The sequence below is a fragment of the Electrophorus electricus genome, chromosome 14 (assembly GCF_013358815.1).
Source record: "Electrophorus electricus isolate fEleEle1 chromosome 14, fEleEle1.pri, whole genome shotgun sequence".
In the NCBI taxonomy this organism is placed as follows: Eukaryota; Metazoa; Chordata; class Actinopteri; order Gymnotiformes; family Gymnotidae; genus Electrophorus; species Electrophorus electricus.
In genome coordinates this window covers 16456987-16469402 of record NC_049548.1, presented here as the reverse complement: position 1 = coordinate 16469402, position 12416 = coordinate 16456987, and the positions used below count along the sequence as shown (strand labels likewise).

The window sequence follows — 12416 nt, the reverse complement described above, 5'->3', positions numbered from 1 at the left end:
GCCACTGTGCTTACTGGGACCTTCAATGCTGCAGACGTTTTTCTGTACCCTTCCCTTGATCTGTGCCTTGATACAATCCTGTCTTGCAGGTCTACAGACAATTCCTTGGACTTCATGGCTTGGTTTGTGCTCTGACATGTACTGTCAACTATGGGACCTTATATAGACAGGTGTGAGCCTTTCCAAATTATGTCAAACCAACCGGATTTACCAATCAAGTTGTCGAAACAACTGAAAGATAATCAATGGAAACAAGATGCACCTGAGCTCAATTTTGAGTGTCATGGCAAAGGCTGTAAATACTTATGTACATGTGATTTTTTTTTTTTTTAATTTTTTAATAAATTTGCAAAAATTCCAAACAAACTTTTTCACCTTGTCATTATGGGGTATTGTGTGTAGAATTTTGAGGGGAAAAATGAATTTAATCCATTTTGGAATAAGGCTGTAACATAACAAAATGTGGAAAAAGTGAAGTGCTGTGAATACTTTCTGGATGCACTGTACATGATAAAATGTTTTGTGGTCAGACGAAACAAATTCTCTTAGCCAAAATTCAAAACACTGTGGTGAAAAACCTAACTACACATTCTTGAACAAACACAATCCTATTAGTGGAAAGTCAGTCACAGTATCAGGTTGTTAGGATGTTTGGTCTCTGTGGGGATTGGGCAGATTAAAACCGGGATTAAAACTGAAGGAAGGATGGATGTACAAAATACTGGGAGACACTTGCTTCAGTCTGCCAAAAACTGAAGCTTGGCAGAAACTTCAGCTTTTAGCAGGATAATGATCTAAGTTATAAGAAAAAGCCAACACAGGAGTGGTTGAACAACAAAAGTGTGAATGGTCTACAATAGCCAAGTCAAAACCCAGATCTCAGCACAACTGGGAAACTGTGGCACTATTTGAAAACCTGAACAACCTTGAGCAGGAAGAATGAGCCAAACTCCCAGTGTGCAACGCGGGTAGAAACATAACCCAAAAGACTTAAAGTTGTTATTGCAGCAAAAGGTCATTCTACCCAGTACTAGTCTGAAAGAGTTGAATACTTATGCAAGCATAATGTAATTTTAATGTAATCAATGTAATTTTTTTTGTCAAGATCTGCTGACATATAATGAACTGACTTTAAAAATATACTTGAAGAGCACACTGGTTTCCAATAAAAAAATTGTGTCATTTGTAAGTGTCATTTGTAAGGTTGAATTTGTAGGCAGATATGTTTGAGTGCCATGCCAGTCTTGTGACTATGGTGAGGTTATGATTGTAAGACACAAACAGCATGCTTGATCACAAGGCAGGAAAATGTACAGCTGCATGTGAAACTGAATAGTAGGTTTCAAGTAATTGTATCCACACTCTAAGGGCCAGTCTGCTGGCTAAACTGCAGTGGCAATGAGGAATCACCTTTTTAAAATAGGTTTAGGGTTAGGCTTTGGCTTTATCTGGGGCTGGGGAATGTATAAAATGTGTTTAAATGTCCTGATACAATTTGTTTAATCTGGCCCTCATATTTGGCCATTACCTTTTTAATGTGGGATCCTTTTTTCAAGTTAGGTGACCATAGTTAGAATAACTACACTGCAATAAATATGATGGTCATTTTTAATCCACTGGTTAAGATAATCTGATAAAGCAACCAAATCAACTATTTGTATTCATATTTTTTACTAAAGATGAAACTTTCGCTTATATCATAATTCTAACAGAGGTCTCCATAAGATATATTTAAATGAGTTTACACAAAGGACCTATATACGCTTACAGTAACAACACAACGATGAGCAGGTGTGAAACACATGGGGGCATGGCCACACAGACACACACACACACACACACACGTAGACGTTTGTGGGGAGGGGCTGTGCCGTGACACCTCTAGTATAGACAGGCGTAATTATTTGGATATTTTCAGGTAAACCACAGGTACACGTTAGAACCCTGAACTCTGACAGTGTGCACCAGAAGGAACCTTGATGATAACTTTCCCTTAGGGCCCATTCCATATACCACTATTATAAAAAGCACTTGCGTCATTTTGAACACAAGCATTAAATCAAGTAAACCAGCACATTTCAAAATTTTAAATCTGTATATATTCCCTGTAATTTTGCATTATTTGTAAAGAAACCTCTCTGTGATTGGTGACTGGAGCTAGCCGTGAGCTAGAATAATCAACTTGATATAAACAAAATGACAAAAAGAAGATCGCTGGCAGACATACATTCACTGATTGTGTTGTTATTGCAGATTTGAATTAAACTCAGCATGGTTTAAATCAGCCCACTAATGCATTTAAACATATGAAAACAAATGACAAAAAAATGAGTAATCCAGGATTATTGAATATGGAATTTCCACCGTCACAGGTGCAGTCAGAGCACCTTGCGTGTGGGGCGGTAGGTGATGGTTCAGGGCAAAACATCCAATCAGCTGCAACCGATCTGGGACTGACAATGTCTTGGTCCAGCCCCCCATTGTTTAGGACCCAGTAGGAGTTGTCCTTGAAGAAATATGTATCTCCTGGTGAGGTAGAACAGTATGAAGGGAAATAGGAGCAAAATGTAGGTCATTTCAGAAGACTAAAATTTTGTTTTATAGTGGAGATAGCAAAATAAACTGTGTATCTGCTTATTGCTGGCACACTTAACTGTTATTTGCAGTATATAAAATACACATACAGATAATGCCAAGTGTAACGTTGAGCGGTAAGGAGGCGGATGCATGTGCGGAGAAGAGCGAGATTTGATAGGGGCAAATCCAAAATCAGAGTTGTTTAGGCAGTCCAGGGTCATAGAGCCAACATGGAGAGTACGAGGAAACATGATTAAACAAAACAAACACACGAAGACACACAGGAAAGCAGGCTATAACTAAGGCAAAGGAAACACAAAGGCTCAGATAAACACAAAGGCATGGAGTACAAAGAAACAACCAAAACGAAACATTCACAAATTCAATAATTAGAACAGTTGAACAGTTAAACAAACAATGAACAGCCCCGCCCAAGGCGCACAACAGGGTTTAAATACATGAACTCGAAACGAGGGACAGGTGTACACAATCAATGTGAGGACAAAACAAAACTATGGAACAGAACTAAACACGACAGGGAAAACATGGAACACGGAAGATGGTGGGACTGATCGTGACACCAAGAAAATTCATACTTTGGGTTCGGTATCATTAGGTTTATTCCAATATAATGCAATGTATGTGTACTATAAAATAATACAATAGTATAATTTTCTGTATTTTTTTTTTTTACCTTTTCCCCAACTCATGATGTCATCAGGGTGGCTGGGAACACCCTTCCAGAGTAAGGCATTTTTTGGGTATTCCTTCTCTGGGTGTGGCACTGTATCTCCCTGACTTTCAGTGAACCTCCAGAATTCTCCACCGCTGAATAGGTAAGTCTTCCCATTATGGGCCCAAACAAATGCTGCCTCCACCCGCTCCACCACCCTCCCATCACGTGTTCTCATGCCCCAGTTGGACACTGGGTGTGGGTAGCCAGGCAAGGCCTCTGTATCCTTGTACACCCAGAACTGTGAACCTAATTAACAAATTAACACAGTCTGAGCATTCTACACAATTCATAATACTCCAGACCAGACCCAGACACACCCTAATCGACCACTCTATAAGCATAATAAACATTTGCAAATTTGAAAGGAAAGGGATACAAGTCTTTTACCAGCATATTTTTACTGAGTAGTTACAAAATATCCTCTAGCACCATATTAAATATTACATTTACCAATGAAGAAGATGATATGGTTGTCAGTCCTTCTCTCATAAACAGCATCTATATTGAATGTGCCAGGTGGGAGTCCGATCCAGAAGTTTCTAGTGAGTGCAGGAGAGAGAGACACCAAGGAACCAGACCGCTGCATTCGCCAGAAATATGGCCCTGATGGAAACAGAGCACACCATTTACTCTGTTGTGTACAAGCAGTGATTTAACCCTGCCATCACAGGAGAAGAAAGTGCTGAAATTTAATTAGGAAGCGCACCTTTAAAAAAGAACACATCTCCCCTGATATTTGCTACTGCATCAAATCCTCCATTACACCGATCCTGGTGGCCAGGATCAGGTCTGGTGAAGTTTGGGGGGGGGGGGGGGGGCAAAGAGGGGTGAAAAAGAACACTACACCATTTAAACATCTTTATTGTCAGATCTTCTCATGCACAGGGTGATGGTTTTCAGTTCCAGACCTGAGGAGTACATTTTTGTCCTTTCAGTGCTCTAGTATAATTAATAATTAACTTTAATTGTGTGATAGAATTGCATTTTTTTTTAATTGTGAAACATGGAGGGTCCTTGAGAACTTATTTAATGTATCTTAAGATATAGTTTTGATTATTGTGTAAATGTGTGTGGCTTTCAGCTACAACTCACTGTATGGTCACTTTAGGTGGTGTATTGGGAAGCTCAGGCAGGTGTGTTGTGTACCGACCACCTGGGCGCGGTCTTGGTCTGTTCGTTTTGATTCCTGCAATCAACAGTTACAAGAATAAAATCATTACTTATGAGAGAAGCATGTAAAACATTAAAATGTGGTTATGACCATCTACAGACTGAACTGACACTGAGCAAAAGCTGCCATATTAATTCTTAAATAGTAGTTTACTATTGTAATTCAACTCCATACCTTGAATCCAAATTTATTTTCATTAATAAATCACAGTATATAACAGTTCAGTTACAGTTTCCTCAAAAGCATTTCCCTAAACACTAACTTCATTCTCAGTATAGTGACACAAAATCCTACAGCATTATCATAACTGGCTACATCACTACTTCACTTCTTAATGTGTTTACACAAATTCAAAATACTTAAGTATAAACACTTTCACAATTTCCATTGCTTAAATGCAGTTCATATTTAACTATTACATGCCTGTCATGTTTAACTATAACATGCATGCATGCTTGCATTATTTTTTTGTTTATTGTGTAAATCATTTCATGCATGACATGACCCACTTGTCCAGTATGTTTAAGGCGTGCATTTCGATTTAAAGTTTGGAGCTGAAACTCCAAACTAGCTTTTGATAATATTCCCCAATATTGCTAATGTGGACTAATTTCTAAATGAAAACCAGATATTGATAAGAGTGATCATATTTTCATAATGCTAAGGAGTTCCTCAGTGCTTACATTCACCATGAGTATTTGTATAAACTATTATTTTTTAAGCTAACTATGCTGCCAAGTTGTTCTCACCATATAGAGTCTGAATAGCTTGCTGGTCATCGATGGGAAGCACGTAGGTTATGATGTCTCCTACGGGGCCTTGATAATATGGCCGCATAATGGATGGGTCAGTGGAGGAGTGGGAGAGGCCCAGGGCATGGCCGAACTCATGCACAGCCACAGTGAACAGGTCAGTGCCAGCGCCATCTGCGGCCCCGTAGGTCCAGGTCTCTTCATCGTCAAAGTGCGTATCCCCTGCTATGTTGACCTGCCCAGGGAAAAAGGCATGGGCCAGAGTGCCCCCCTTACCATCGAACGGGTAGCCGTCATCATGGAAAGAGCGGGAGAAAGAAATAAGGATGTCGGCCTCATTCTGCAAGCCGGCGTGGAACTGGAGGTTGGTGGTGTCGCTCCAGACTTTGAGGGCATAAAACATTAGGGACTTCACCAGGTCAGGGCTCAGGGAGGGGTAGAGCGTGGGGTAACTCTGGACACTGCAGAAAGGTGGCAAGAGGAAGGAAGATGGACCAGAGGTTCTATTTATGCAATGCTGGAAGTGCTTCTACTTTAAAGATGGGTTTGCTTATGTGTGTTTGTATGAGACAGTGTATTGTTACTGTCCTGTGTGTTTGACTGTACTTCTTGAATATGTATCTGAATGTGAATGCACATACGTCCATGTCAGATTATTTTTTTCCCAGCGCAGCCCGGACAGAGCATATCGCTTCCTCCTCCTCTTCCTCAGCATGTCCTCCGTGCCTACAATGTCCGGCAGCGAGCATCTTGGTGCTGACATCATATTCAGTGTGTCTGTGTCTGGACATATAATGTAAAAGTGGAAGAGAGTGGATCAATATATGGATTTCATAAATGGAGAGTCTTAATGCATTGCTTCCAGGGTGTGATAAAATTGTGGCATTAGACTAAAAAGAACCATCAGTGGAGTATCCTTAACAAGTGATGCATTTTGATCTAAGGCATAATCTGTGTTGTGAAAATGAGCCCAGAGTTAGCTATTGAAAAAAGAACTTGACAAAAAGGGTTAGCATAAAATTAGAATAAAATGCTTAAAATTCTCACTCCTTTAAATAAACAGGGCATTTAAAATAATAGCTTATGACCAATGTACTTTGGAAATTTAACTGAAACAATACAGCTATAAATTCACTAAATCTTCCTATGCGGTCTTAGCAAACAAAAAAAATGCATCAAAATGTACTGAGGCTTTTTTTTGTATTTGTCAGACTAAACATATGAGAAAGTAGACATATTATTTTCTATGAAGAGACATCACAGTCTATAAAAGGACCTTACCAAGCTTGCCAGTCACCTTCAGGCCTGCGAATGCCTGCATCTGCCTGATGGCCTTCTCAATCCCTTCTTTGGTCTGCAGTTTTCCTATCTGCGGGTCTGGAGCGGGAAGGTAGCCATACCTGCTCAGCCAGTCCTGAGTCAGGAACAGGAAGGCCCTTTTACAAATGGATTCAAAATGACTAAAATATCAAAACGATTACATACCAATAAGATTGACCTAATTTCTGTAATGTGTAGTGCTCTGAACTGGGTTTACAGTACAGTGTAATATTCTGTTCTTTTTTCCAATTTACTAATTTAGAATGAGCATAATATGGATGCTATACTTACCCCTAGCCAGTAGGGGAAGTCACTGCTTCCTTGCTGAAAGTTCTACTATAAACCCTACATTTATCTGTAAAAATTGGATGTTTTACATCGCTGTGCAAGCTGTATTTGTACCATTGCAACTGGTTTGACAAATCAGGTGGTCTGGGAGGAAAAGAGTAGCCAGTGCAGGGTGACTTAGATTGGAAAATAACTACCCAAAATAGCATCCAGTGATTACCAGCAGTCTTAGGATAGACTCAGTAGGACCAGGTTCAGCAAAAATAAATTACATTGACCTCCCAAAGTATGAAAAATGAAATCCCTCTGTTTTAGCCAACCACCTAATCAAAAAGCAGCAGGTGAAAGTGGAACAACTGACAGGTTTGTGATTCGTTTTCACACAGTGAACCTGACACAGCCCAGTAAGAAGTATATACATATATGTCAAGCTATTGAATCAATAAGTTGAACAGTACTTATAAGGATTAATGGACATGACCTGACATCAGAAGTCAAAATACCCTTATTCTTCACCTGTTGATATAAGAAAAAAGTTGTGATTACAATAAGTTAACTAGAAAAAATGCTCCAGAAATGAAACCTGATACGCAGAAGCCAGGATTTAACAGGTAGTCAAAGCAAGTGTTCTTGGTTTTCAGAAGCGGATCAAGACTCATTACCAGCCATTCTTGGACAAGGACAGCAGGTAGTTGTCTGCTTTCATTACATTCTGGTGCCTCTTCTGATCTAAATTTTAATTCACTTTGAGTTCCTTACTTGCCAAATCCGTGCTAAGAGTGGAGGAATGTGTAGAATAGTTTAGTAATAAAGCGTTTTCTGCCCTACCTGTATGACAACCTGGTCCATAGCCACTCTTTTGATGTTCATTTAGATCACATTCTTACGGTCATCTAAATGTGGTGGTATTAAAGCAGTGCTACTTAATGGAGCCAAAAGACACTGACTTAGTACTGACCCTGACTGATCCTGAAAGAGTAGAATCCCAACACTGCTGCTGAAAGTAGAAGTTATTGTGCTTCCTTTCATATCAGCCTCATATCCGCAATATTTCCAAACTCCTGTAGGCCTACAGCCTTTCGTGATGTGTGTGCACAGACAGAGCATGAAGTAATAAAAAAAGCACAATAAAAAAGATGTTACAATTAACTGCCAAGTAGCACCAGAACAGCAGTGAGTGCTAAATTAATTAGTTGACTACTTATCTCCAGCTTTTGGAGAGTTACTATAAGATGTATTGTTACAGATTACTGATAACCAATTTAAAAATGTATCTGTAATATAATGCAAAGGATTATTGTATTAAAGTAAATTAATCTGATTAGTTTGCACTACTTTTCAATTGCCTTTTAACCTGTTTGGGCAGCATAATGGCTTGGTGGGTAACACAGTTACCTTTTAGTGCTAGGGTTCAAGTCCCTACCTGGGAGCAGTTTCCATGTTCTCCATGTGTCTGTGTGGGTTTCCTTTGGGGTCTCTGGTTTCCTCCCACAATCCAAAAAGACATGGAGATATCTGCATGTCTAATGAAGTTGCCTTAATGTGTATGGAGGATGGTGCTCTGTCCTGGGTGTTGTCCTCTTTCCCTTCCCTACCCCTGATTGATTCCCCCAGGGGTCTTAGGTTTCTGGCTGAGAGTATGCTGTGTGCAACTGGCTCTTGCTTCTCACCAATGGGTGACTGGATGTAAAAGCTGGGTGTTAATTGTAAAGTGACCTTGGGTTCCCTGAAAGGTGCTAAATAAGTATAACTTCATTTGTTAACTGCCAGAGTTTTGGAACTAGTCCCTTGTGATGCCAGTAAACAAGATCCCACAAGCTGCGTCTTTTCTTTGCAAACTCATGAACAACAGTATATGTATAAAGGTTATCCATATAAACAAGCTGTTTGTTACCACCGCATTATAACTTGAGGGTAAGCAGGCGCTTATACTCCGATGATGAATAGGTCTTGGCATTCCAGTAATCTGTGGTTTCTTGTTAACTAAACACTAAAGAATATCCAAGATTGATATAAACATATAGTCAAGATGTAAAGTCATATGAAACCAATATCATATCCACGAAACACATCTTAGAAAAACTCCATGTTCACGATAAACAAGTCACATGTCCACATGAAACAAATTCCATTCACAATCAACAAAGCTATTAGCACTCAAATTGTGCCACGTACAAAAGCAAAGGAAAGCATTAATCACAACATAAAGATGCATGCCTGTTTCCACTCACATATTGCAAGGAATTAAGTAAAAGACCCATAATGAATCCAGTTTAAGAACACATGATGTATTTTCAACATTTAAATAAACGCAGGCAACATTTACTGCTGATGTTATGGAAATTGCTCACTTGAGCTGGGGTACATTTTAAAGACCCAGTGGAAGCTTTACAGAACAATTTGAACCCAAAACCACTTCTCATTGCTGAGTGATTCCAATTCCTTAAGTGAAGCCAGCACAAAAACGAAAGTATATCAGACTACGTGGCTGAGGTCCATAAACTGGCTGAACATTACGAATTTGTAATGAATTTGTCCAATACCTTGTGGGGGTGGAGGGATAAGTGATCCTTGATAAGATGTAAATATGCTAGTAATCACCATAATTTAAAATGTGCCAGTAATATAATTACTGTATTTTTTTGGGAACTGTAATGAAGTATAGCCACATAATCTGTTCAATACCTTATGAAACTGGCTGGTGGCAGATTGCTCAATGAGAGTATACAGAAGGGTCTCTTAACTAAGAAAGTGTTAACCCTTGCATGTGCAATTAAAATTGTTGTTTCAATAGAGACACCGGCCAAAGACACGATCAAGTTGCAACTGGTGGTTCTGGAGCCTGCAGTACATAAACTGGACAAAAAGCCAAATGCCAGATGCTTCCATTGTAGAAAGAGTTTGCATGCTCCAGTTAATAGGTGGTTTAGAGGAACAGAGTGCTAACGATGCCTTAGACCAGGACACATAGAGTAAATGTGCAGAACTAATGTAAAGGAGAAAAAGTTTCATAAGCGCAAAAAAAAAACAAAATCTAAATCAGCGTCATGAATGCACAGGGTGGTGCACACTGGCTGGAGAGTCAGTCTCATAGTGTCAGGAGTTCTGAAGCACAGAGAATTCCACCAAACAAGTGGAACAGTGATGCTGAGATGAAAAAAAAGAGGGAAATAAGATTTAGGTGAGGAATATGAGCATGTCCTCATTTTGACATCTGCACTTGCTATTCAGTGGAAAGACCCACAAGCAGAAATCACTGAGATGGAGGGGATGAGAGCCGAATTTGCACTCCCACTGTCAGGGTGGAAGCAACAGTAGAAGCCGGCACATAAGTTAATGATCCTGACCATGAGGATGAAAGCATGCCACCAAGCCTAGATGTACTGGATGTAAGGGTGAGGAAGAACAGGGTTATTTTCACCATTGTATGGTGAGATCAGGGTGTTTGTCCTACAAGGTTGCAGCAACCCTCTGTCATCTGGGTATGAAAAGCATGGGGGTACATTGGTAACAATGTACCTTCAGTCATGGACATGTGTAGTTCTTAGGGCAATATTTCAAAGCTGGTGAACATGGTTCTAAGGATTTGTCTGCAAGTCTATAGAAAAATGTTATTCGAAATTTAGTTACAGTAATTTATAGATAATTCTATCACAAGGACTGGAACACACTTTAGACTGTGTTATTAGATGGTCCATCCCAACAGATATATGTTCAAAAATAACCAATACCTTGTGAACGGTGGCTTGGTGGTTAGCATGTTTGCCTCTCAGTGCTAGGTTTGAGTCCTATCTAGGTGGAGTTTCCATGCCTTCAAACTAAATGATGTCACACCCACCACAGATGAGTAGTCTAATGAGTAAGCCTCACAAACTCTTCTGCAACCAGCAACCTGGTCGCCCTTGTCTGTATGCTGTGTTTTGGGCACAGGAAGAAAAAATGTAAATGTAAATTTAGTTTGAATGCATCCTCTGATACCAAAATGGAACATGGATATCCAGTCCAGTGTAACTTCTACATGCCACAGCACTTTTTAAGTCAAGTATTAATGATGGGAAACATGAATGTGTCAACATCGATATACGTAATAAGGACTTCTTCTTTTTGTTTTTGTTTTTTTTCTGTTCTCTTTCCAAGAAATACACTAGGTCTTCTATGAATATGTTTACTGCTATATAAACCTTAAACTTCCTGACTATTTCACTGCTAATGTAAACTGGACTATTTCAAATGTTTATGTATCTTTACAGTGAGTGCATTTAAATGCAAATTAAAATGTAAGATTTCTTGCATTTTAAACAAACTGCAGGGCTAAATATAGATTTATCAGCTGGTAGTTATTGTATAATATTCAGTCCTCTATAACGTTATTTACATTTTTAATCTAATTTTAAAAACGTCCAACGTTTTCTAAAAATGAACTTCCAATTATAAACTTTTGTACTTACAACAGTGGTATTTTAATTATCTTCTGGGGAATCCAAGATTAAGATATTAAATATAACTGTGAGAAGATATAAACGATTTGCCAATAAGCAACCCATACCAAGTTAAAACGTTTGGGAACAGAAGTATCTAAAATACAGCGGGACCGATGTTGATTGGATTCAAAGACCACCCGTAAAGATTACTCACCACACCCCGTGAGTACTGGTCGGGAACTGGTTTGAGAATTACCGGAGAAGCAAACACGATCATAACACCCGTCAGGTAAACCAAACCGAATCCGGAATCCATCATTTGTCAACGTTCGCATTTGTCTGCGTACTCTGGAAGAGGAAAGCAATTACCAATGTAATTTTATAGCCAACGCGTGAAACCGCTAGATTCGACGTCGAATCTAATAATAGTTGCTTTTGCGTAGTTGTTTAACGCCTTAAACCGAGATTAAAAACGTCTTTCATTGTAACAAAATAGCAGAAATTGTTTAGAATCCACATGGCCCTTAGAGTTTACTGTCGTATTTAGCCATTGCCTACCCTGTGCGTTGTTCTTGTCCGTTACAGCTGTTCCTCCAGGGAAGACAGGGCAGAGTCCGATCGATGAAACTTCTCTCTTCCTCTAAGAGAAATATGATGCTACGCTCTTCTGTTGTGTAGCCTAATTAATAATGAAAATCAGCGAGATAAAATATTCGTCTCTGATTTTATTTATTGCTTTCAAATTTCAGTACTTTTTGTTTCTTTATTTAATTATAGTATAAGCATCAATTAGCAATAATGCATAACCTGTAGCCTGCATTATTAGTAAAAGTGTGTTGGCGTTTTTGTAGAGAAAGCTAAAAAGCATCTGGCTGTACATCATCTCTCAGCTCACTTGTCCTCTGAGTTCTGTCTCATCTAGAGCCCAGTAAATGAGATATCGTTTACAACAGTCATGTGTGTCTGACATGGCAGAAATATTTGCCTAACAGAACTGATGTTACACCATTGGCTGTTTTTGATTTTTTTCATTCCTTCCCTGTGCTGACATGACTTTCTACATCACCTCCAGCATCCCTTGGGTGATGTTTTCCCAGACACCCAGCTCCTCAGTTCAACTCCAGCCACCTGGCCCACTGGCCCTTGTGACT

At 39.3% G+C, this 12416-nt stretch overlaps 1 protein-coding gene across 1 annotated transcript; it reads right to left on the bottom strand.

Annotated features, from left to right (window-relative positions):
* Window positions 1-1695: 1695 nt before the first annotated feature.
* On the bottom strand, window positions 1696-11899 carry mmp25b (matrix metallopeptidase 25b). The gene is made up of 10 exons (XM_035533267.1): window positions 11824-11899; window positions 11480-11613; window positions 6518-6650; window positions 5878-6019; window positions 5234-5697; window positions 4406-4499; window positions 4020-4102; window positions 3764-3916; window positions 3272-3559; window positions 1696-2526 (listed from the first exon to the last, which is right to left on the bottom strand). The coding sequence occupies exons 2-10, from the start codon at window positions 11582-11584 to the stop codon at window positions 2282-2284; spliced, it is 1707 nt and encodes a 568-aa protein (XP_035389160.1). The 5' UTR covers window positions 11585-11613; window positions 11824-11899; the 3' UTR covers window positions 1696-2281.
* Window positions 11900-12416: the final 517 nt, after the last annotated feature.